Here is a 26,270-nt window from a genome sequence, read left to right on the forward strand (position 1 = left end):
TGAATTTTACACGAAACAAAGAATTGTCTTATCCCAGGAATATATTACCTTAGCCGTATTTGGCACAATTTTTGGGGAATTTTGGGTCATCAATGCTCTTCAACTTTGTACTTGTTTGGCTTTATAACTATTTTGATCTGGGCGTCACTGATGAGTCTTATGTGGACGAAACGCGCCACTGATGTATTAAATAATAATCCTGGTACCTTTGATGACTAATAGTGCGAGTGGGGCATCAGTGTAATATAGACACATTCCTTTTTTTAGAAAGTGATAAAAAATAAAACTGCTTTTGAACTTCTGTAAAGTTTTTAAATTTTCAGGTGTGTAGTTAAATGTATCGACTGATTGCATGCAGTGTTAACCACCAGGCACGAAAAATTACATTTTGAAAATAAGACTGCATAAATGATATATAGATAAAAGTCGTACGCATTAATAGACTTTCTATATTATACTGTTAATATAGAAAGCTTGGCAACAAAAGTGCAAATAAAAATTTAGAACTATTAATATATAAGAAAAATTTGCTATCTTTTGTGGGTATGGCTTGTATTTCAAATGAATTACCAAAACTTTTTTTTTCTTCAAATTTATGGTATGTAACTCATTCTTACTTACTCTGTTTCTGTCCACATGAAAATAACAAGACAATATATGACTGATATTTTTCACTCTGGCAAAATGTAATCAAAAGTCTAGATTGCAATGTATTTGAACATTCTTTAACAGTTGTTTCCCATTTGGGAAGGTTTTGCTCGGACACGGTTAAACAGTAGCGATGTCATCACAATGCACTAACTTTCTTAATAAGATTTTTTTATGAAGGATGTTCATATAATAGATGACAGGTTACTTGTGGAGAAATGTTCTTCAGTAACTGTGAGTAATCTCAAATCGTATTTCTTGCTAATTCGACCTGTTGATAATGTTCATAATGCTTTTTTGTTATTCTATATTTATATGGATCTTGTGTATAAACCAGCTTTGATTATTTGGAATATCCCTTCTTCTTACTAGTTTGTATAAACTTCAAGATTTACTTGTATTTTTTACCGTTTTTTTTTTCTAAAGTGAATATTTTCGAAGGGTTAAATATTTCGCAGTGGTGTCTTGACAAGGCTTTGTTTGGACTTGTTTGTTTGCTTTTTGGCCTTGAATGTTTGTCCCTAATATTTTATTAACTGTGCATTTGCATTCAGATATCGCAGATCAAATTTATTAGTTTATAGTGTATTAATGTACGTTTTTTGATTGAGTTAAGCCTGCCAATTGATATTTTATCGTGTGTTTTTCTATATTGTGATGTTGTGCTATTGTTTCAGAAAAAGGGAGAAGGTTTAGATCCATTAAAACGTTTAATCCCGCTGCAAATGTTCGCATCTGTCTTAAGTCAGGAATCTGATGTACAGTAGTTGTCGTTTGTTTATGTAATTTATACGTGTTTCTCGTTTCTGTTCTTTTTTATATTATATAGATTAGACCGTTGTTTTTCCCGTTTGAATGATTTTACACTAGTAATTTTTGGGTCCATTATAGCTTGTTTTTTGGTGTGAGCAAAGGCTCCATGTTGAAGGCCGTACATTGACCTATAATGGTATATTTTTTTTAAATTGTTATTTGGATGGAGAGTTGTCTCATTGGCACTCACACCACATCTTCCTATATCTATTTACTGCAGGGTTTGTTACTCGTGCTGTTTGGATGCAGTAGAATGTATCCCCGTGCTTGTAGTGTATGCCCTTATATTTTTCAGTTATTGGTTGTTTGCCTGTGAGAGAGCTTTCACATGTTTATATCTTTATTGTTTATTCAATATTACGACGTTTGGATGTATTGATACTCATCCACGCCTGCTATTTTTTATTATTGCTCCCTGCTATGGTTTTACTAAGATTTCTTACAACCTCTGTTATTGCTCTGTGTTTGTTATATATGTCAGTTTTGTTATATTTAAGTCTATACGTCCGGCCTTTTATGACAGTTTTTGTAAGAGTTCTTCACTGCACTCCTTAAAACTTCCTATTCCGTAACTGTGATCCTCCTTAATGTTACAACCTCCGGTCTTTTGTATTGTTCCTATACCCATATTTAATAATCATGATTTTACGGAATGAAAAAAATATTATTAACAACACAACTTCTAGGTTATCTACGTGCATAAATAAACGTATTGGTAATGCCATTACAGCCAGATTATTTAACAAAAATGTACGTGGATATCCACAAATTTTCCCGTGCAATGCCAAAAAAAAAATGACTAACCTGTTTTAGATTGACTTCTCTAAATACTATAAGATCAACAGTGAACGGGAGAACCTCTTCGCTCTCCTTTTCCTGTGATATTACATGAAAAACTCAAAATCTAATATATGTGGTAACATGAACCCAACCTTAGTGTGGTATTCAATATGCAGGAGTATCACAGAAGAAATCAAGAACATCTCTACCGCTTTCGTAGACCCAAAAAATTAAAAAGTTTAGTATATCACCGTTTAGATACGTATAATAAATATATAACATTCCAACCCCTCGAAACCGTTCAGAAACAACCAGGAGAATCGCACAAGCAATTTGAAAAAATCACGCGAAGTTCGCGAATTGTTTTGGATAAAAAGACTTCAAACAGCTTATCCTCTCGGTCTAAATGATAAAATATTAGGACAAGGGAACATATCTAAAACCTCTATAGATGTCATTAATATTGTTGATAAACGACTTAGAAATAATAGGTCTCATGGTAAACGCAAAAACCGTAATCAACGTATTAAACATCGTATAAATTATACACTTGCTGATCTGTTATCTATAATAAAGAATAATGGCGGACATCAAGTATTGTGCAATCTGGGTCAGATACCTATAAGTAATTATATGCTATTTTTCTGGAGTGTGATAAAATTTCTTTTTTTTTAGCCCGTTTTATGAATACACCCGTATTATTAAAGCCTTTTGTCATCACAGGCTATTTCCTAGTATTGATAAACCTGAAAATCATAAACGACATTTTCTTAAATTAAAATATATAAATAGAGGTATTGATTTTATTAATTTGTCTAGCATATTCAATGACTCTTCTGTCTATAGCTTAATACCTCCATATTTTGATAATATAGAACAACCAATTATTTCGTATTCTTATAAAAAACCGAGCAGAAATTTGATTTTTGATTATACGTCAATTACAACAGACGTCAACATAGAAAATAATGTTCCTTCCACTTGAGATTTCGAAACATCTAGTTTTGAATATGTTCCATATGGTCATATTATTACAGGAGACCTCAACATCGTCGAAGACCGTGAGGTCATAACTTTTCTAAAGAAAGGACCGAAATACCGTCCTCCATCTACAATAGATTGGAAACAGTGTCGTCAGATAATTAAAGACGCTCTGTCTGCGTACTGTAAAAATTGGTGCAAACGTGAAAAATCTGATAAAAAATCTTTAGACAGTTATTTGATTAAATTATGAATACTGTTAATATTCGAATATCTCATTTAGAAAACAATTCCGAAATTAATAATAGGAACCATGTGGTGTGACGCATATACTACACGGAAGTTCTTCAAAACGAAATTATCAATTCTTCTACATTCAGGTCAGTGCGCACCACAGAGTCAAATCGTTAACAAGCATACTGCCACTACCAAGCTTAAATCATCTTCCGAACATTTGAAAGTCCCTACCATGTACTGATTACCGAAATTACACAAAAACCATTTAAATGCCGTTTCATCTCCGCTTCGAGTAAGTGTTCTACTACTAATGTATCAGTGCTTCTAACTACCTCCCTTACTACTATCAAAGAACGGGTTATTAACTTCTGTAATTAAGCTTATGAAAATACTGGTATTAATTATTTTTGGAGTGTTAAATTCTTTAGAGGTTTTAGATAAAATACATGCTTTCAATGGTCCTTACAATTCTGTTGACAGTTATGATTTTTCTACTGTTATTTGCTGTTAGTCGTTTAAAAGCCTTTTTCTGTAACGAAAAAGGAAAGTATGTTGGATACACTTACTGGAAATGAGAGGATATGTTTGAAGCTTTAAATTTTCTGCTAGATAACATTTATGTACGTTTCGGACATAAAGTGTATTGTCAGGTAGTAGGTATTCCTATGGGCACCAACTGTGCCCCTTTAATAGCAGATTTATTTCTTTATTGCTATGAATCCCAGTTTATGACCAAATCAGTAAAGACCCATCATTGTTATATTTAGTTGATACATTCAAAAATACCTACCGTTATTTGGATGACATTTTTTCATTGAATAATCCAGAGTTCTCTAAATATACTTCAGAAATTTCCCCAAAAGAACTTACTTTAACTAAATCTAAATTTTTCATTTCCTATTGTTAATTTTCCTTTTTTAGACAGCAGCCTTTGTCTCCATCATACGGTGTTTATATATCCCAACTCGTTCGGTTTGTCCGTGTGTGTTCGGATGACATAGATTTTAACGAACGCAATCAATGCATCACTGGGAAATTGCTGTGTCAAGGATTTTGATACCGTAATTACTTAGAATTTTTACCTAATTCTTTCATAGATACAAAGATTTGATTAGTAAATTTGGCTACACCTGAAGAAAACTTATTAAAAATGGTATTTCACACCCTAAATTTTATGGTAATATTGTACCTAAAGCGAGGAAATCACTGTGTGATCCGTGTAAACTCATCTAACCTTTAAACAAACTTACAAGTAAGGGTTATCGTACCAATATTGTAATTAGATCTCTGAATATAGTTTACATTGGCACTAATATCGATTTTGTCATTAGCAAATTAAAACATAATTAAATTGTATCTTCTTTTGAGGCGGCATGTATAGAGACACAGACACGTTAATTTTTATCTCTATAGAAATCGCTCCTCACTATCCTACTACCTGTCGATACATTTATTTTTGGTATTGCACAAGTCATGTCTTCTCTGACTGTTTATGACGTTAAAATACTAAATCCCTGGGATGTGTTTTAGTTGATTTTAGTCTCTGATACATGATTTTTTTTTTATTATTAATTGTTTTTGGCTTTTAACTAGTTACATATACATCTACATTTACATTGGTCGACGATCTATCAGTACATTGATGACTATACGTCGGCGCATCGCAAATTAATCAAAAATTAAATTTGTGCAAAAATAAAAAACAAAATTAACTCATTTACATATATGTACAAACAGGGTGGATGAGTATTTTAAACTGATTCAAAGAGTTTACACTAATGTTGGCGTTGGCAAGAAACTCTGAATAGTTGATTATTTTTACATTATGGCTAGGACAGTTCTAACAATTATTGTTATTTCATATTGACATGATTACAGTGAGTTTTTTGCTGTTGACTCCTTTCAGCTTATCATCTCTGAAATGTAGAAATGTTTCTATAAAATGAAATGTTACTTCATGCCCTTTTTAGTAATGTAATTATGTTTTGAGAGTGATATTCATTAGGTAACCCATGTGTATGATATCATGAAATAAATAAAGTCTTAAGTTCAATTATCTTTCTAGCTAATTTAATAACATAAAGTTATAAGGCAATTTATGGATATTTAATTTTGTTATTTTGTTTACCATTTCTTGATGTATTTTTTTTTTATCAGGGAAGACCCAATTCTAAATATAGGCAACAATTGATATGTGAGTAATTTCCGATTTCGCTATACATTCTGTAGCAGCGAAAATTATTACTTATTCCAGAGAATTTTTCGTATTAAATTTTCAAGATTCAAATAAAATGTACTAATATAAATAAACAACTTTGCACTAGCGCATGATACGCCCGTCGTCCTATGTGTGACGTTTTATGCAAAAATCATAAATAGTTTCTGAGATACGGCGCAACGTGTTTTACAAAAAACCCAAAAAACTATAATAATAAATTTTGAATCATCATCAAAAAGTATTCAGATGTTTAGAGTTATAAAACTACGAAGTGTGCAAAGTTTTAATCAATAATCGTTTTTGAAATACGGCGCGACATGTGAAAAAAACGCACTCCTGTTTTAAATACAAAGTCCCGTTACTCAAAAAGTTTGAATCATATTTTCATGAAATTTGAATAAGTTGTTCTCAAATTACGGTAAGACATGTTTACGACATACAGACAGACAGACAGACTGACGCCGGACAATTGCATACCATAATACGTCTTGTGAAAATTTAGACGGGCGTATAAAAAGGGGCAATTTTCAAGATAATGATATATTCATCATTAGCTCAATGAGTGATGACTTTTAAAATCCAGTAACGTTCCAATACTTTATAAAATACTCCAAGACATGGTTAAAACAATTATGAGAAATCACCAAGACACAATTATGTATTTAATAGTTTAACGGTCACTCATTACGGTAGGCGTTCCTCAGATGCACGTTCAACAATTAGTAAAACGAAAATATGATATATAAAAGAACTCGTTGCGTAAACATTTATAAAAGTGGCGAAATGTACAGATGGGACATACAAAACAAAATGCGAACAACTCCACAAAATACTCTCAACTAAAAAAAAAAGCTGGCGGTACGCAATAAAGGTAACAGTAGTATACCGCTGTTCAAAGCTCATAAATTCATGGACAAAAAACAAAATCGGGGTAACAAACTAAAACCGAGGGAAACGCATTAAAAATAAGAGGAGAACAACGACACAACACTAAAATGTAACACACATAGAAACGGACCAAGCATCAGACAAAATCCCACGAGAATAACAAATATAACATCAAAACCAAATACATGAATTTGGGATAGACAAGTACCGTGACACGTCTTATCGCAGTGTGAAATTACACGCAAGTGCTACGATAGAATATTGATAAGTTTTTATTGACAAATAATCAGACTTAATGACAGACAAACATTTTAATGGTTGTTGCGGTGTAGAGTTTTATCGCTGTTAGTTCCTTCACTTTTCCCAGCTCTTACGTCGTTTATGTATGTTCTAACATATAGACATATACCACTTCTGCATCTACTCGAAGCACTTCCAATTCAGACTTCAAATGATGAGCAATCAAAGCGATTGCTGCAGGCCCAGCAATGGCAGATCCAATACCAGGCAATACCCAGTCAAGTTGAGATACTGCTGCGACTGCTCCTAGCTTCAAGCATTTCATAAATTGTGCCTTTATTGATTCGATTTTGGTCTTATCCTTTAAAGACGGATGTTTTAGTCCTGGAACTTTTTTGACATATGGCTGGTCAAGGTTTAGAATTCTGATATATCTGCGTACCTCTCGAGTAACTATAGCAATGTTCACAGGGAAATCAACCAACGGAATTGGGATAGCAGCAATCACACCAGTCGCAACAGCCACAAATTTAATCCTCTTCTTTAATGTTTTGCATTTCAATTCAATAAGTTCTGGAGTTAACAAAGGAAGAAAGAAAAGCAGCGCTTCCACTTTACCATCGGGAATTAAAGAAGTTATGTGTATCAGTAATCTAATCAAATCCCCATAATGAAAATACTCTTTGAAGTTTGAAATAAGAAATAACTTTGAACCTCTCAGAGTATCGTTACGTGCCATTGTATCTTCTAATTTACTCCTTATTTGAGCGATCGCTTCTTGTTCGTTAGTTCCATTCTTCCTCGCTTTATCAACAATAACATCAATCTTGGTTCTCACGAACGAATATGCGATTTTTCGTTCCTTCAGTTTTTTAACTAGCCATATATCTTCTTCCATAAGTACGGTGTCAATAAAAACAAAGAAATAGTCTAGGTTCACAGAATTAAATTTGACAAGGAATTGATCTTTCGTCATGTTGAGCGTCCCAAATCCAGGGAAGTCTACAAGCTTGAATGAACCAAACTTTGGATGTTCATATATCTTTATCAATGTTGTGCAATCTCCTTCTCCAACTTTGGCATGCCCAGGATCTGTTGGACTAAGATTTAGCAGTAAATTGATAAATGTTGACTTCCCCATTGCAGACCGACCGACAATTCCAAATTGTACTTCTTCTGTTTCCCACCTGTTCAATATTTCTTCTATCGAGGCCTCTGTTGTGGATGCGCCTCCGGATTCCAGGTCACTATAAAATTCATCGTACAGAGCTGGATTATTGAAAGCTATAAGAAAGATAATGACAGCTATAGAACTAATTGTGTTTAAATATCATAATGTATTTATTTATTTGCTCTCTATACTTCCGTCGTGATTTCGAACCCGCTGCCATTTGTTTGACTATACCAGTTCAGATGAGATTTTATTTGTATATATGTCCAGGACGTAAATACGTTATTAATCAATATTTAAGAAACGTATAAAGACATCAGTGTTGCACGCATCTATACAATCGAACTAGAGATAAAGGATACAACAGATACAGTTAAGTCAGCCTCATATCTTGACTAACATCTAGAAATTGACAATGAGGGTCGGTTGAAAACAAAACTTTACGACAAAAAGAGAGTAAAGATTCAAATTGTGAACTTCCATTTCTAAGTAGCAACATTCCAGCAGCACCTGTATACGGGTTATATATCTCCTCATTGATACGATATTCGCATGTTTGCGTTTCCTATGATTATTTTCTTGATAGAGGGTTGCTACTCACAAGAAAGCTATTAAACCAGGAGTTCCAAATGGGGAAGTTAAAATCATTACTTCTTAAATTTTACGGACGCCATCACGAGTTGGTTGACCGCTATGGAATAACCGTCAAACAAATGATATCAGATATGTTCCTTACGTTCTTACTATAATCCCCTTCCCTTTCACGAATGGGACCTTCCGAATAAGACGGATTTGTTATAACATAAGCAAGTCTAAGGGTGCCACATGTGGAGCAGGATCTGCTTACCTTTCCGGAGTACCTGAGATCACCCCTAGTTTTTGGTGGGATTTGTCTTGCTTTATCTTTAGTTTTCTATGTTGTGTTATGTGTTCTTTTGTTTATCTGTTTGTCTTCTTACATTTTTAGCCAGGCGTTGTCAGTTTATTTTCGATTTATGAGTCTGAGTGTTCCTCTGGTATCTTTCTTCCCTCTTTCCTTTGACAAAGAGAATATTCATAAGTACTTATTAAGACCAAGTGTATATAGCTTTTTCGCTGTCCATAGTAATGTAAAGGGCTCAAATTATTTTGATTATACACGAAAACTAGAAGTTGAATCGCCTATACGCATATTTTGGGTATATATCGATGCTAACGTTAATATGTTGACATCGCACCCCAAGTATATTTAAAACAAGCATGCTTTAAAATATCGCTGTGTTAATTTGTAATAATTATCTAACAAAAATACCAGACTCCAAGGCAAGTTCTTGTTTGTCCAATGTAAAGTGAGTATGTATGATTTCTTTTGCTTATTTTTGGTATGATCATATATGAAATGACATGATGTAAGATGTCGAGTTATCCTTCTTTTCTTTTCATAATGAACTACTTGTTCGTTTGTCTTAATAATTGCTTCTTCATTATTAAGCAAATGTCTATTATTTCGTTTTATTTGAAGTGTCTTAAGTGTCTCATTAGGTTTATTGGTTGAGTTCTTTCACAATACCATCTATATTTAAGAGTGCCAAAAGATATCAGAGGGACAGTCAACCCCATTGATCGAAAACAAATTGACAAACAGACACGAAACATTTGTCACCCGTCGTGTTGCTGGTATAATTACACACCTTATAAATAGTGTATTTCGTGAAAAGAGAAGCGGATTGTAGTTACGACATAAGGAACATATAAGTTATTTTTCATCCCCAACAAAGAGAAAATGAATAGGTTCTTCTATTGTTCGATTGCTATTTGTCCATTAGTTTGATGTATTTTATCATTTACTTTACCATTTGATTAGGAACTTTCCGTTTTGAATTTTCCTCGGAGTTATTTTTTTTGTGATTTTACTTTTTGATTAGTTTTAATCGGAAACAAAATGTTATAGTATCCATAATTGGCTATTGGAAATAAATCTGCTTGATTTTCATTCCTAGACCGAGTTGGTCAATCCTTTGGGTCCCTTTTTTAATGACATATGTATCTGTTCAACGTTTGTAAATATTAATTCTATCCAAATATGTTTGTATTGATTCTCCTTGAAGACACGACATGTCGGAACCGCATCTGGTAAAGTAAAATTTGAACAATTTTAGGTGTTTATAAATCAATCAACGTTTTTTTTAAACCTGTACTTGCTTTTTTATTTTATGTTTGTTTAGCTTTAGTTTATTGAGCGCTAATAACTAAAAACTGAACTAGCGCTGACCAAAAGAACCCAGACTACCAAAATTATGTGATCAACATCACATTATTACACGATATCAAATAAAGAAAAAAACAGATAAATCTTTTGATTTTGTTTTTGTTGTTTTTACGCCACTTTTAAGCACCGCGTTTAGGCTATTTCGTGGCGGTCAATTTTTTTGGTGAAGGAAGCAGGAGTGGCCGTAAAAAAAGACCGACCCTCCATAGAAAAACTGACAATCCTAATCGATTTAGGTTTAGGCACGAGTAAGATTCGAAATCACAACATCAGTGTTGACTGGCTAGTGATTACATTAGTAACTAAATAGACGACTCGGCCACCAAGGCCCCATGAACGTTTTGAGGGTTTACACTGAATATAAAAATTGATTGATGAATAACAAAACGCCACATTTTATAAAGATTAAAAAAAGAATCTACAAGATTTGCATGCTCAGATATATAGTGTAGGTACTAAACTGTCCGCAACAATGTCAGATCTGTAAATTTGATTTCGCAAATATTTAGTTCTTCCATCGCCGGGATTCAAACCCATGCTTTTGAGATATCGTGATAATCGCCTGCACTGTATCCGGCGCGCTAGACCACACGACCACGGGTGTCAGAATTGCCGAAAGAAATACCTCCCTACGGTCAGTCTTTCATTTGAACAATCCGACACCTCCCTGTGTGTTCTAAGACAAGAAAAACCTTAAACTATGCATTATCTATAATATAACGACAAAAAATAGAATTGTAAAACAAGAGATGAAAAAACTCTTAAGTTATAAAAGGTATATCAAATGTGTTAGAATAGTGTTTTACAAATGAGTACATAAATAATCGTAATCTACATATTGTCTTCAACAATAAACAGTTGTCCAAACAAAATATTGCAAATAGACACAAGTCCATCAATTTATAAATATTCCAACAGTCTTTCCTGTCCCAAGTCAGGAGCCTGTAGTTTAGTGGTTGTCGTATGTGCATGTGTTACATATTTGTTTTTCGTTCATTTTTTTACGTAAATAAGGCCGTTAGTTTTCTCGTTTGAATTGTTTTACATTGTGTTATCGGGCCTTTTATAGCTGACTATGCGGTATGGGCTTTGCTCATTGTTGAAGGCCGTACGGTGACCTATAGTTGTTAATGTCTGTGTCATTTTGGTCTTTTATGGATAGTTGTCTCATTGGCAATCATACCACATCTTCTTTTTTATATTAAAATTCCATTTTACATCATTTAAAGCTGTCTTGTTTTTTCTTGGTCCATTAAATTTCATAACGTTTTTGTTTTATATGAACAAATATTAACCTTATTCATTCAAATAAAGGCAACAGCAGTATACTGCTGTTCGAAAGTCATAAATCGATTGAGAGGAAACAATCTTAAACTGAGGTAAACACATGAACTTTTAAAAAAACTACGAAACAACAGATACACTGACGTGCAACAAAATACCCTCCCCCAAAAGTAAAATAAAATGCAAAGACAATGAAACACACACAGAAACAAACTATTAGATAGCAAATGCCATTTTCTGACTTGGTACAGGACATTTTATGAAAACGGAAGATATTCTTGATGATTTTGGAAAAAATAATCACCTTCATCTTTAAGCACTGCGTCACTCGTATTCCAAATATCTCCAGCCTCATCGTCAGTAGATCTTGAACTTAAAGATTCATTGTCAGCTACCACCTTATTTGATACTGAGGCCTGTGCTACACAAAAATACGAAAATACGACAATTAAAACATGTATTATCAGTTACATAGTGTGCTAGTGACCTTTTACAGTATTTATTAACGCAGTTGCCGTAACACATCCTTTTTAGTACATGATGTTTTTCCTCAATCACTAGCCAAACAAGAATTAGAAAATACACACGAGTTCTAATGTTTGAATTAATCAAACAGTAATAAATTAAAATTTCGGTCAATTCAAAACTATTTTGATTTTCTTCGTTTATGCAATTTTATAACTCAGCAATATCCTAATCAATCCATGTTTCTGTACTAAATTTTAAATTGTTTTATAAATATATTCAAATATTTTGCTTTTAAGGGAGCACTATCTACCAGATATATAAAAAAAATCTAAAATATGATTGTTTTTCGTTCAATCATTAATGAAAGATAAATATTGCGATTTTAGCAACCAGTATAGTTAAATTTTGTCAAAATAGTGAATAAAACGGTCTTAATGAATTATTTACTCGCAATTAATAATTTGACCTCATTGAATCCGTACTCGTGTAAACTTAAATTAAACCCCTATGCTACAGATGTATAACGCATGAATTGTACGTGTCTTGTTATTCAAAAGAAAATTAAAAGAGACACAAAGGTAAATAGTTTGATTGACTGATTCGATTCACAAAATACATTCTAATACAGGTCATAACTACGATTAACATCTGGTTTTAATCTATAATACGATTTAAACAGACCTAGAAAAATCCAACAGCACGATTTCGCTGTCATATTTATATTTATCTTTATGTTTATATCTCTTAGGAGGTATTCGGATTTCAACTCGATAGTTCAATAGATGGCGTCTTTACTCAAATAGACGGTGAAAGAAGTTACATATTATTGAGCCCATACCTTGTAATTTGTTTATTTTTATTCTATTTATAATTTTGATGAATGTTTTTTACATTCTTCTTAATCGAATATGAGACCCCTTTTAAAGCGGAATACGTTCTTGCTAATTTTGGAGAAAAAAAATACCTTCATTTTCAAGTACTGCGCCACTGATTTCCCAAATATCTCCACCTTCATCGTCAGTAGACCTTGTATATAATAATTCACTGCGAGCTCCTTCGGTAACCATATTTGATGCTGATGCTTGTGCTACGTTAAACAAAACTTAATGCAATTAAAGCATTAATAACAGCTTAATTGTTTAGAAGATATAAGAAGATTTGATATTTACATGTATCTATATTAAATAGTTATCAAAAGTACCAGGATTATAATATAGTACACCAGAGGCGCGTTTCGTCTACATAAGACTCATCAGTGACGCATATATCAAAATAGTTATAAAAGCCAAACAATATAAAGTTGAAGAGCATAGAGGATCCAAAATTCCAAAAAGTTGTGCCAAATACGGCTAAGGTAATCTATTCCTGGGACAAGAAAATCCTTAGTTTTTCGAAAAATTCAAAGTTTTGTATTAGGAAATTTATAAAAATGATCATATAATTGATATTCATGTCAACACCGAAGTGCTGACTACTAGGCTGGTGATACCCTCGGGGACGAAACGTCCACCAGCAGTGGCATCGACCCAGTGGTGTAAATAGTTATCAAAAGTACCAGGATTATAATTTAGTACGCCAGACGCGCGTTTCGTCTACATAAGACTCATCAGTGACGCTCATATCAAAATAGTTATAAAAGCCAAACGATATAAAGTTGAAGAGCATAGAGGATCAAAAATTTCAAAATGTTGTGCCAAATACGGCTAAGGTAATCTATTCCTGGGACAAGAAAATCCTTAGTTTTTCGAAAAATTCAAAGTTTTGTATCAGGAAATTTATAAAAATGATCACATAATTGATATTCATGTCAACACCGAAGTGCTGACTACTGGGCTGGTGATACCCTCGGGGACGAAACGTCAACCAGCAGTGGCATCGACCCAGTGATGTAAATAGTAAAAAAGAGAAACATTTTATTAACAATATCAATAGACGACAACTACTGAACATCAGGTTCCTTTTTTCTAGCATACTCATAAATGTAAGATTACAATTGATATAAGATTATAAAGATGTGGTATTATTCATGGTCAATGAGACAACTCTCTATCATACACAAAAACATACAGCTAGCCTACAATGGGGTCTAACGTGACAATAATTAAACAGTTAAAACGCAAAATTAGACAGCATGTTTCATGTACAAAACAATGAAGGGAAAACCAAATACGATATATAGGAACTATCGTCAACCAGAAAGTTTTGATTTTGCCATTTGTAAAGGGACTTGCAGATTCGATTTGGTCTTGGAGTTCAGTATTTTTTTTATACAACATTTATTCAGTATTCTACAATAAACGTTGTTCTTGTTTTAAACAGTGAGTTTGTGTCTCATTGCATATTTAGTTACAACTTTTCGGCATACTATGATTACATTTGATAAATATTGTAGACAAGTGTCGACAAAATAGTAATACAAATTTAGTTTGAAGTAGTAATATTGATCTTTACAACATCTTAATAAAAGCCTGAAATTTAAATTGTTAAGTCATGTTTTATTCGATTTTTCAGAATTATCGACTGCGGTGCATTCAGTTTTGTTCAGACGATTCGCTTTTAGTCAATAAAATAATGTAGAGAAACTTTTAAGACTATCTAGAATGATGATGATGTGTACAGGGGGACAATAATAAAATTGAGAATGGAAATGGGAAATGTTTCAAAGCGACAACAACCCTCCATAGAGCAGACAACAGGCAGAGGCCACCAGTGTAGCGAGAAACTCCCGCACCCGAAGGCATCCTTTAGTTGGCCCCTAAACAAATATGTATACTAGTTCAGTGATAGTGGTCGTCATACTAAACTCCGAATTATACACAAGAAACTAAAATTAAAAATCATACAAGACTTACAAAAGTCCAGACTTGGGACAGGCACAAAATTGCAACGGGGTTAAACATGTTTTTTTTTTAGATCTGAACCCAACTCCTTTACCTCTAGGCAATGTACAAAAAACCAAACGCACAACAATACGCAAAGTAAAACTAAGTTAAAGAGAAGTCCGAGTCCAATGTCAGAATATGAAACAAACAAACAAACAAAAAATGACAATAATACATGAATAACAAATGAATGACTACTAGCAGTTACTGACATGCCAGCTCTGACCTCAATTAAACGGATTGAAAGATTATGTCTTCATCATATGCATATCAGGTACAATCCATCCTTTTAGGGGTTTAGTATTATACAATCATGAAATATATGAGAAGAACATAACCCATGTTAAGCCAACAGCTGGTTTTAGAATAAATGTGTTTATTACTGAACAGTTTGAACATAGACTGAACATATCCAAATGTTTTTAAAAGCTGAGAGTTTCTTTTACACTTATATTGATGTTTTAAAGTGTGCACGATCAACGCTGTACAGCCATAAAATTAGAAGTCAAGCTTTTGTTTTTTTTTTAAATCATAATATTTACAATGTCAGGGAAAGCACGTGTAATGTTACAATATTAACATAAAATCTGTACGATCCCAAAAGATGTTAGCAGCAAAATATCTGTTGCGGCATTCTACCAATCATCTACACTATTTTGGTAAGACTTCAAAATGTTATATTCAAATATTTTTCTCAATGTAAATTCGTTTAAAATCTTAAATCGAATATATGCCTTAATAATTGATATAAATAAGAAGATGCGGTATGAGTGCAAATTAGATAGCTATCCATCCAAGTCAATGTATGCAAAAAGTAAACCATAATAGGTCAAAGTACGATCTTCAACGTGGAGCCTTAGTTCACACTAAACAGGAAGCTATACACAGCCCCAAAATGACAAGTGTAGACCAATTCAAACAAGAAAACCAACGGTCTAATGTATATAAATTATGAAAAATGAGAAACACTTTAAAGTTTTGAATCAACAAAAAATAACCACACAACAGGCACCTGAGTAAAGTGTGTAACACTTTTAGTATCATTGTATTAAAGATTATCAAATGGTCAAATGCATTGACTCTGATTTTACCTAAAATATGGTTTCGCGTCCCACAGTTTGGGCAAAAACTTGCATCGTTTCTCAGCAATCCGTTACATTGATTGCCATCCTCCATTTTTCCCAGGCAAATCATTGTCGATCTACTCGCTTCAATTTTATATCCACAGTGTTCGCAAAACCGTTGACCTTCATTGATATTTTGTCTGCAATTTGGACAATTTCCACTATGATGTGATATACTCATGGTTACTGAAATATAACAACATATCGTTATGGAGTGTTATATGAATTAACTAACTTTATTTCTTTTAAATTTACGATTATTTGTAAAATTGGATGTACAAAAATCCATCTAAGAAACGATGAAATAATTTAATTTTGGATTTAACGCGTCTTCTGATTGGCTAACGTTATTTTGTTATGAGCCCATAGACATAATTTAGTCATGTGACATAAAAAAATGTTGTGCACACTGTTAAATAACCCGCTACGCGCGTTATACAGTGTGCACCAAATTTTTTATGTTATTTCTTCATAGACAGAAAAAATATTACAGTCATTCCTTAAATAAAAAAGGGGAAGTCCATACAAACTTACAAAATCAAATGTTATCAATCAATGTCATTTGTTATACCCCATAAGTTACTTTGTTATAAAATCATTGATTTCTGTCTTGAATATTTCTACTTGGCAAATATCACCCCGTATGACCCCGATACAAATGAATCCGGACGTTGACGCGTTCGAAGCGATAATCAGGACAACATATGGATGACAACAATTTCGAATGCCTCTCTAGAATATATTTGAGTATATATAGATATGTCAATGTGCAAGTTAGTTTATGCATTCAATTTCACAGTTGTTGTAAATTTTAGATATTGCATAAAACGTTTGATAAAACTGCTAGATGCAAAACGCACATACATGGTGCAATTTCATACGTTTCATGAGATAAACAATGCTGAATATCTTTTCGTGCATACACTTTTGCGTATTAATACCTTAAGCAATAATAAATAACTACATGTGTATACGTTGAATTACTACGTGTCTTCAAATGTTCCCTAGAACTTGGAATAAACGCAATATCATACTAAATAAATTTTCTCTTACTGTATTGTTCGTTCAATCAAATGTGTCGCGTTCGTTGTGCGTTTTTAAATAATCACTGTACAGTTCGTTTACAAAAACCGTCACAAATCACTTTCTTGTAAAGTTATTCGAAATGGTGTCGGCGACCCTTTTTCTGTATTTTATTGTAAATGTTTATCTGTTAACTTTAGTCAAAGAAGATTAACTTAAAATATCTGTCATTTAAAGCCAAAATTACAATATTTAACCAGTGTATATCTAATGATAATCTAAATTCTAATAAGGAATGTTTAAGTTGAAAATTGGGACGTTCAACGTTATTCCAGATGAAATTAACTGTTAATAAATATATTCCAGAGGAAATTAAGTTTCAAAAAGTATAGTACTGCCAAACAAAACTTTAATGACCATTTTTGTTCACAATTTGAGGCTCTTTCAAATGCCGATGTTGGTCCGAATTCGCCTAAACGAAAGCAGCCATATGAACTCGCTGAACTTAGTTTGCTGAGTGCCTTAGATAACATTCCAACTGTTTTTTTTACATATACCTTTAGATGTTTGTGTTGGCAAGTGAGACAACTTTCCACCAAAGTTTAAATGAAGTACATGTAGGTGTATACAGCAATTATTATAGTTCAACATACAAAAGTCAACAATGAAGTAAAACGTTACCGTATGCGACAAAAATGTTATTGTAGTAACTTAAAGTTATTTCAAAGCAAATTACAACTAAAAGGTAAATCATGTTACTAAAGTATCAGTCAGTGATCTCAATGCTCTTCGACTTCATACTTGTTTGGGTTTTTAACTTTTTTGGATTCGAGCGTCCTTGATGTGTCTTTTGTAGACGAAACGCGCGTCTGGTGTATGTATAAAATTTAGTTCTGGTATTTATGATGAGTTTATCAGTATATGTCCAACGCAAACAGTTAAAGACGTAATAACACGCATTTTAATTAAAACTTGACGTGCAATGCCAAATATAAGTAAACAGTATCGAGAGTATATACGATCTTATGAGTTCTCATAAGTGTGCATATATAGACAATAACTGTTTAGTGTCTTTAAAGATCAGCTGTATTTGTACGAGGCTAGGAAACAAGGTGTATGCGAGCTTTTAGCGAGCTATTACACCTGTTTCGAGCCGAGTACAAATACAGCTGATCTTTAAAGACACTAAACAGTTATTGTCGTTATTCTGCAATTAATTCTGTATATTATTTATGTTTTGAAACACATGTTTCGCATTTATTTTTGATTTGAAATCCCTTGAGGCCAGTGTAGTAATACGATGTACATGAATCAAACATTCAGCTGAAGACGGGTTCGCAAAAAAAGAATCTCGAATGGTCAACAATAATACATCGCTCAAAGTGAATAATTATCAATTTTAACATAACAACTAATTTCAACAGTAAAAACAAATAACAAAACATTATTCAATTTGAAACAGGAGTGCACGAGTTGTCCTACGATTCAGACATTCACTTAACATGCATACTGAAATTGACATGGTTTCTTTTGTTACACAATCATACGTATTTAAGTTTTGATATCGATAGTTTTCATCGTAAAAAGGCTGCTGTTTATTAGTGTATGTTATCAATTCCTATTGCTCTAAAGAAATGTTGGAAAAGAAACAGAACGTATAAAAGAAATTGTTAATTCGCAATTGATACGTCGTTGCAATACACATTCTGAGGTCACGCGGGTTCATACAATACTCAGTCCGACATTGGGCGGAGCTTTAAACAATATCTGTATATTATCGCTATTTTGTGCATTTTTCCTTTGATCTTTTTTGTGATAATTTTTCATATCACGCTTCTCGCTTGAGATGAAAAATTATCGCTAGAAAATAAACAGGCACGTGGCGTTGCTAACGAAATTGACATGAAATTGACAACGTCGTCATAGGTAAAATAGCGATAAACAGATTATCATTGGTCATCTCAACTCGATTGCCTTTCTCGCTTTATAGACAGAGAACTACGCTCACTACACTGTACGAACCTTGCGAAAACTTTATGAGGGGTCCTTAAAAGGCCTGTTGCAAGGCAAAATTTGTGTGCTTATTCAATATACCTCATTTTATCCAGTGGCAGTCCAAACGTCCCTGATGTATTTTCCAGAGGGCCTCCTTCCTGGACCTACATGAAGTATGTGTTGCTGCTTTGTGCTTATCCTGAACATGCATGGAATATTTGCAAGTGAACGTTAAGCAACCAAGAATCAGCCATTACGTACGCGATTCATTAACAAATAAAGGGGTCTAGAAATTGTTCCGTACCAACTTTGAAACGTTTCATTTTTATTGATAACTATAAAGGCATGCAAGATGAAACAAAGCAAATGTCTAAGGTAAGGTAGTCTTGATGATTGATGCTTTGCTCAACTGCATAATTTACCGATAACGCCAAGGGTAACAGTGGAATATAAATATGGTCCCTTAAAGTTTGGTCTTCTCCGAAATAAGTCAAAATTTCAATGAAATGCATATGGATGGGTATAGACTTTAAGATGCTTAAAATAACAAAAACTGAACAATTAGTTAGATTTTGGCACCACAGTAGAAAGACTGAAATGGTTGAGGAAATTAAGTATAATCTTTATACCTTAAAAATTTTGAAAAAAAGCATAATCGAATAAAGCAAGCCAGTTAATATTAAGAATTATCTTTTCATCTGTATATTTCCACGTTAAAGAAATTTTATTACTTATCAACGGTGGCTATAAATTACATGTTCATTTTATACACATGCTCTTTAGCAATTTCGCAAGGTGTTTTTTCTTTATGTCTGTCAGAAGATTTTGAATGAATTCTGCTTCATACGAATACAAAAACAAATCGGCCAGTAACCCCTACTTATGCACAATAAGTAGCCATTGGAATACAGACTATCTGAAATATATTGTCGATCAAAAAGTCCAGTATATTTTGATAATATCATCATAAAAGATAAAGGAAGATGTGGTATGAGTGCCAATGAGACAACTCACCATCCAAATAACAATTTTTAAAAATAAACCATTATAGGTCAAGGTACGGCCTTCAACACTGAGCATTGACCCACACCGAACAACAAGCTGCAAAAGTCCCCAAAATTACTAGTGTAAAACCATTCAAACGGAAAAACCAACCATCTAATCTAAATTAAAAAAAACAAGTAACGAGAAACACGTATAAATGACATATTAAACAAACGACAACTACTGTACATCAGATTCCTGACTCAGAACAGGTGCAAACATTTGCAGCGGGATTAAAAGTTTTAATGGTACCAAACATTCTCCCTTTTTCTGAAATATAGTATAACATCACAAAATAGAAAAACACACGATAAAATATCAATTGGAAGGCTTAACTCAATCAAAAAACGTAAATTAACACACTATGAACGAATAAGGGCTGATTTTGGCCTCAAATTTCAGGTTCATAGACAAAAGATTATGGACATTTTTTAAACACTAAAGTGTCTATTTCTGTGGTTTAATTGAATTGGTCATCAAAAGTGCTCCGATTCAAGCTAAAATATGAAAAATCTATCAAATATGCCCAAAATGTCACTTTTTAGATGTTTTTTTGTCAAAAATAACACGCATCCGTGTTCACCCTCAACCTTTATATATGTCATGCATTATCATCAAATACAACTTACATTTGAATTTTAAGAATGAACCCAAATGCGGCCACTTTCGTTTAAGACGGAAACCGTCTAAAATTTAACTAAAATGCTAAAATTGTCAATATTTCAGTAATTGAGCATGACTCAATGATGCTAGTTCTCGATATATGTAAATGTATTGTAAAAAACAGCCCATATTTATGTAGCAGAAGCATTCTTCTTTTCAATAAATAACTAAAGTTTACATTTTAACAATTTCCACTTCGGGAAAAAAAACAACTGATATGCATAATTTAAATAAACAGAATGAAATAAAATAATTTTTCAAGGTTAAAAATTTAAGTAAACAATTTATGTCGCATGAAAAATAGTTAAAACATATGTAAATAATTTACGTCGCAAAAAAAACCAAAAAAAACTTCTGAATACTTTTACATAAAAATGGCTGAATCTCGGACCAATTCATGATTTGTATAAATTTTAAATTGTCATTCAATTTTCCAAAACTATTAATATTTTGTGAACATTCTGATTAAAGGTCAAATAATAAGTCATTATATAACAGTTCAATAAAAAATGTTTCTCAGTTTTAACACTATTGTCAGAGCAATAAACACATAAACGGTCTTCAACAGGTATTAGCGGCTTGGTGTATCTTCCAGTCTCGATGGCTAACGGGAGCAAGCCTGCACAAAACAGGGCCATTACACGGCGGTACGACCGTGGAAAAGTTTTTGACACATACGGTCCCACAGAACAGTTGCTTTTGTATTGCCTGTATGTTATAAGTTTATTTCCATTTTCTTTTCCGCGATCGTTAAATAATTCTCTCTGCCATTCTAATATTTTAGATGTTAACTTGTTCAGTGACGTTTTTCATGGCTACTTTTGTACTTAATGATACATCACTAAGAAAGTTCCTAATTTCCAATAAGTTCACCATCTTGTTCACCTCCGTATTCCAGCCTTTCCGTCGACGTGATATTCAACTCCAAATATCATATACAGTTCTACTTTGTGGTTTTAAAATTCACCCAAACAAACTTCAAACCTCAGGGAATATTTGAACATAATAAGTAGATTACCAAAACAGAATTTGAAAAATGGGGAAAAAAAAGGGGCCAAAAACAGGCCTTATCGTACCTTGTCGTTTGAATCAAAAGTGTCATTTGCTCGTTGGTTTTCTGTAGATTCACTTGGAAATAATGTATGAAAATTGTTTTTCAATTTGTTCAGAACGCTTTCTTTGTCCGTTTTCACGTTTCCATTTTCATCAACGACTGCCCATGGCACGCATGTTTTCCGTTCAATTACGATTACTTATTTTACAATTCATACGCAGATTGAACATTTTCAGTAATTCGAAATGAATTTTCAATATTCATGATAACTTCATTGACTTGGTATCTATTTCATCTCTATTCATAAAATCGTTTGGTAGATTTGTCACTTTAAATTTCTTGTTTTGATCATCCGAGTTAATATCGTAATTTGTCGTATTAGAGTCATATTTGCATCCGATAATTAGATCACAAAGTAATAGTGAATGATCTGGGATTAGATATACAATTAGAGCTAGATAAAACTTCCCGTACAGATTTAAGGAGAATAATTTTGATGTTCATAGTACGAAAAAGTGAAAATTAGTAGATATTCAAAATAATCAAAGCTGGTATATAGACAAGATCAATATTAATATAAAAAATTAAAAAAAACCAACATTACATTGGCAAATAGGCCAAATTAACAAGAAAGTACGATTTGAGAGTACTCGCAGTTACTGACAGCTAGTTAAAAAACCCAAAACAATTAATAATTAAAAATCATGCATCAGAGGCTAAAATCAACTAAAACACATCCCAGGGATTTAGTATTTTTACGTCATGAACAATCAGAGAAGACATGACTTGTGCAATGCCAAAAATAAATGTATCGGCAGATAGTAGGATATTAAGGTGCGAACTTTTTAGAGATAAAATTTAACATGTGTGTGTCTCTATACATCTTAAGTATATTTCTGGTAGATTCAGTGTGGCTCTTAACAAAATATGAATTATTGTAACCAAAAACAAGAAATTTCTAATTACAATACCCATTTTCATAGAAAAGCTCTGTTAAATGAGATGGTGAAGTCGATTTTCAACTGAGCATGGGGAATAGTAGTGTAAAGCGTAGAAAAATCAAAACGATTTATGTTGCTGACATACATAATAAACTGAAGTACTTTCATTATAATATCAAAAAATAAACACGAATACGTATTATAACCGTTTACATTTTTTAGAACATGTTCATTCATTAATAAGTTAGTTATCCTAGTATAACTTGAAATTTTCTTCCTTGTACACATCAAAATACCATGAATACATAGTTTACAGAAAATCCGAATAAATTTAAAATAGAAATGACGATAATCTATAAATAGATCCTAGTAACAGTATCTCAACATCTACTCATCTCTTCAGTATAATTGCAGGATGCAGGATGATCTTTTCTGTACACTAAAAATAAATACTTCGTGTATTGTATCAGAGATCCTTGTTTTATTCCTACAAGAAGGTAACACCTCCCGAAACGAAAGCTTATTTTTTATAAGCTAGAGTTAGAGGAGGGGATAAGGTCTCTGGGCAATGCTAGGCGGTGTTGTCGTAGAAGTTAGAAAATAAAGTACAGGTTCCAGACCCGGCGCCGGGGAGAAAGTTACGAATCATATCTACTCTAACATCGTTAGGTTGATTTTCTAGGCACTTTATACATATTCTAAGGCCTGGTATTTCTTAATCATAAGAAATACGATGGACAATGTATAATTTGCAGTTGTCACTACACACAGGCAGACATATACATACATCTATTTACAGTAATTGTATGCTTCTAAAAATAGATTAGCATCCTGCAATTATACTGAAGAGATGAGTAGATGATCATTTCTGTACACTAAAAATAAATACTTCGTGTATTGTATCAGAGATCCTTGTTTAATTCCTACAAGAAGGTAACACCTCCCGAAACGAAAGCTTATTTTTTATAAGCTAGAGTTAGAAAAGGGGATAAGGTCTCTGTGCAATGCTAGGCGGTGTTGTCGTAAAAGTTAGAAAATAAAGTACAGGTTCCAGACCCGGCGCCACGATGTTATGCCACAAACATACGGTGTCAATATTTATTTTGTACACCAGATCCGGATTTCGACAATAAATGTCTCTTCAGTGATGTTAGGGATCGAAACGGTATTTGGAAGGCCATATAAAAAGTACCCTCATTTTTAGAGAATATACATATACATTGTATTTCAACCATATTCAGCATGATCTTGATGTAATGCCAACTTATGACTAAAAATCAAATGTAACAATTTCCTAGCCTCAGAGCAACTCCTAAGATCGCTCAGAAGAAAAACCTCAGACGATTCTATGATGATTTGACTTTTGCATGAGTTTTTCCAATTCCGGGAACAACGACCCATTTTGTAGTTTCGAAATAATTATCGCAGAAAAATACCCACCACTGATAACCTATTGAAAATGCAAAACAAATGATTACGCCATTGTAATTTCACGTCAAATAATCTTTAACAAAATATTTAATCTTGCAAGAAATTCAGAATATCATTTAAATTTCAAAGTTCCTTAAAATCGAAGCAAAATGTAGTACTAACTAAACTTACATGTGAACTACGAACCAATCTGTATCAAACTCCAAATTCAGTTAGTTATTGCAAATTTGAGTACTTTTAAATGAATGAAATTCTAAATTACTGAAACACTGTTTTGGTGATAAAACTGCTTTACAAATGATGTTTCGTCTTCATCTCATTCTATTGGTTGATTTTGTCAATTAGATGCACATCGCCACTCCTACCGGATCTTTAATTTCGGTATAAGTGTTAAACATTAAACATTTACAGAAAATAACTTATATGTAGGTCGTCTATTCATAGAGAAAGTAGTATTTCGTTCATGACATCGTCACGTGATATACATAACATATGATGCTAAACAAAAATGTGTATCTAGAATAAAAATGCTGTGCTTTTTTGTAAACGTTTAAAAAGATCATAAAGTGTTTTTTCTTACGGTTCATCATAACAAATGGACAAAAATGATAGTATTTACACATAAAAAACTACTCGGAGTAGAGACTTACCTGTTATGATGAACCTTAATTTTTCCCATTGGAATCGTTTGCTCATGCTGCACTATTGTTTCGATATATGATGAATACAAAATTGTTTTTGCTAGCCAATACACGATAGGTATAGTGTCCGGCTAGGATCGTGGTTTTTCGAGTGATTTGATCGGGCTTTTTCGAGTGTGACCACTGTATCTACGTTAGACATTGTTTTTGTGAACAACTCTCTGGGCTTGTCTTTTTTGTTAGGAATGGAGAAAAGTAGTGTATTTTTGAATGATCGCATGTGTTGTAGAAAAATAGCTGAAGTGTGGTCATCTATTTATAAATCAATATAGTTATTGACAGTTTGACTGTCCCTCTGGTATCTTTCGTCCCTCTTTTAGTTCATGACATCTTTATGTTATATACCTAAAACTAGCTTTTGTTTGTGAATATGACAATTGTTTGTTAATGATCCATGACAAATTTTCAATAAAATAGCCGTGATGTTTCACTCTTTTAAAAAGAATGAGTCTATCAATACCAATGTTACGTCAATCTTTATAGACCAAAATATTGCAAAACACTTGTCTTGCCTCCATGACATATATGTTGTTGTCCCCGCAGATAAAGCTCGAAAACAACATCGTTTTTGTGTGTTTATCTCATTACATAAACTGCTTGATAAATGAATTAAATATTGACAAGTCACTTGGAAACTCAACATATACCCTAACAACATTTACTAAAGAGAAAATCCTGGATAATCATAGGTCTGTTCTATGTTCCAATGGAATATCAACCAAAGATGAAAAACTGGATCTTTCATCACCGTATTGGATACCTAATGAATACCAAAACTACGAATAACGTTACATTGCTGGGTCTTTCAATTGCTCCACGAAATCTCTTTCTTAGTTATAAACATCAATTTATCAGCAATCAAATCCGGGCTTTTTCAAAGTTATTGTGAAACTGCCTATTCTAGAGATGGAGGTATCAGATGTGGATACGAAAAAATTCCAAAGATGTTTTAGAGTGCATTCAGATTAAGACTCTTTCATCTTGCAATAGTATTAAAACATTGCACTTTTCTTCACTTTACACAAGTATTCTCCATTCCAAACTAAAAGACAAATAGAAAGAATGGGTATCGTATTGATTCAGAAAAAGAATGGCCAACATAACTACAAGTATCTTGTCTTAGGGAGGGGTATATCATACTTTGTAAAGAATCACTCTGATTCAAACAAAAATTCTCTGAAACTAACATTATCAAGATGCTTGATATATTCATTCACGGCATATCTTTTAAATTTGAAGGACGGTTTTTTCTACAAATTATCGGCAGTTTTGCATCGGTACTATTGTTTGTTTGTGTGTTTGTTTTTATTTTTAGGCATGGCGATGCCAGTTTATTTCGATCTATTAGTTTAACTATACTTCTTGTATCTTCCGTTCCCCTTTAATGTTGTTATTCATATTCAAATTATGTTCCGCATCTCATACATTCATACTAC

The 26,270-nt window shown here is 32.9% G+C and overlaps 1 protein-coding gene across 3 annotated transcripts; it reads right to left on the reverse strand.

The window, feature by feature from the left end:
* Nucleotides 1–6,821: 6,821 nt before the first annotated feature.
* Nucleotides 6,822–24,514, reverse strand: LOC143069794 (interferon-inducible GTPase 5-like). Of its 3 annotated transcripts, none has more exons than XM_076244595.1 (5): nucleotides 24,305–24,514; nucleotides 15,950–16,168; nucleotides 12,941–13,063; nucleotides 11,813–11,929; nucleotides 6,822–8,089 (listed from the first exon to the last, which is right to left on the reverse strand). In XM_076244595.1, the coding sequence occupies exons 2-5, from the start codon at nucleotides 16,161–16,163 to the stop codon at nucleotides 6,945–6,947; spliced, it is 1,599 nt and encodes a 532-aa protein (XP_076100710.1). In that variant the 5' UTR covers nucleotides 16,164–16,168; nucleotides 24,305–24,514; the 3' UTR covers nucleotides 6,822–6,944. The 3 variants fall into 3 exon arrangements, with proteins under 3 accessions (XP_076100710.1, XP_076100707.1, XP_076100709.1); XM_076244592.1 differs by having other exon boundaries at nucleotides 12,941–13,078; XM_076244594.1 differs by having other exon boundaries at nucleotides 12,941–13,078; nucleotides 24,296–24,501.
* Nucleotides 24,515–26,270: the final 1,756 nt, after the last annotated feature.

Source organism: Mytilus galloprovincialis, chromosome 3 (assembly GCF_965363235.1).
Source record: "Mytilus galloprovincialis chromosome 3, xbMytGall1.hap1.1, whole genome shotgun sequence".
In the NCBI taxonomy this organism is placed as follows: domain Eukaryota; kingdom Metazoa; phylum Mollusca; class Bivalvia; order Mytilida; family Mytilidae; genus Mytilus; species Mytilus galloprovincialis.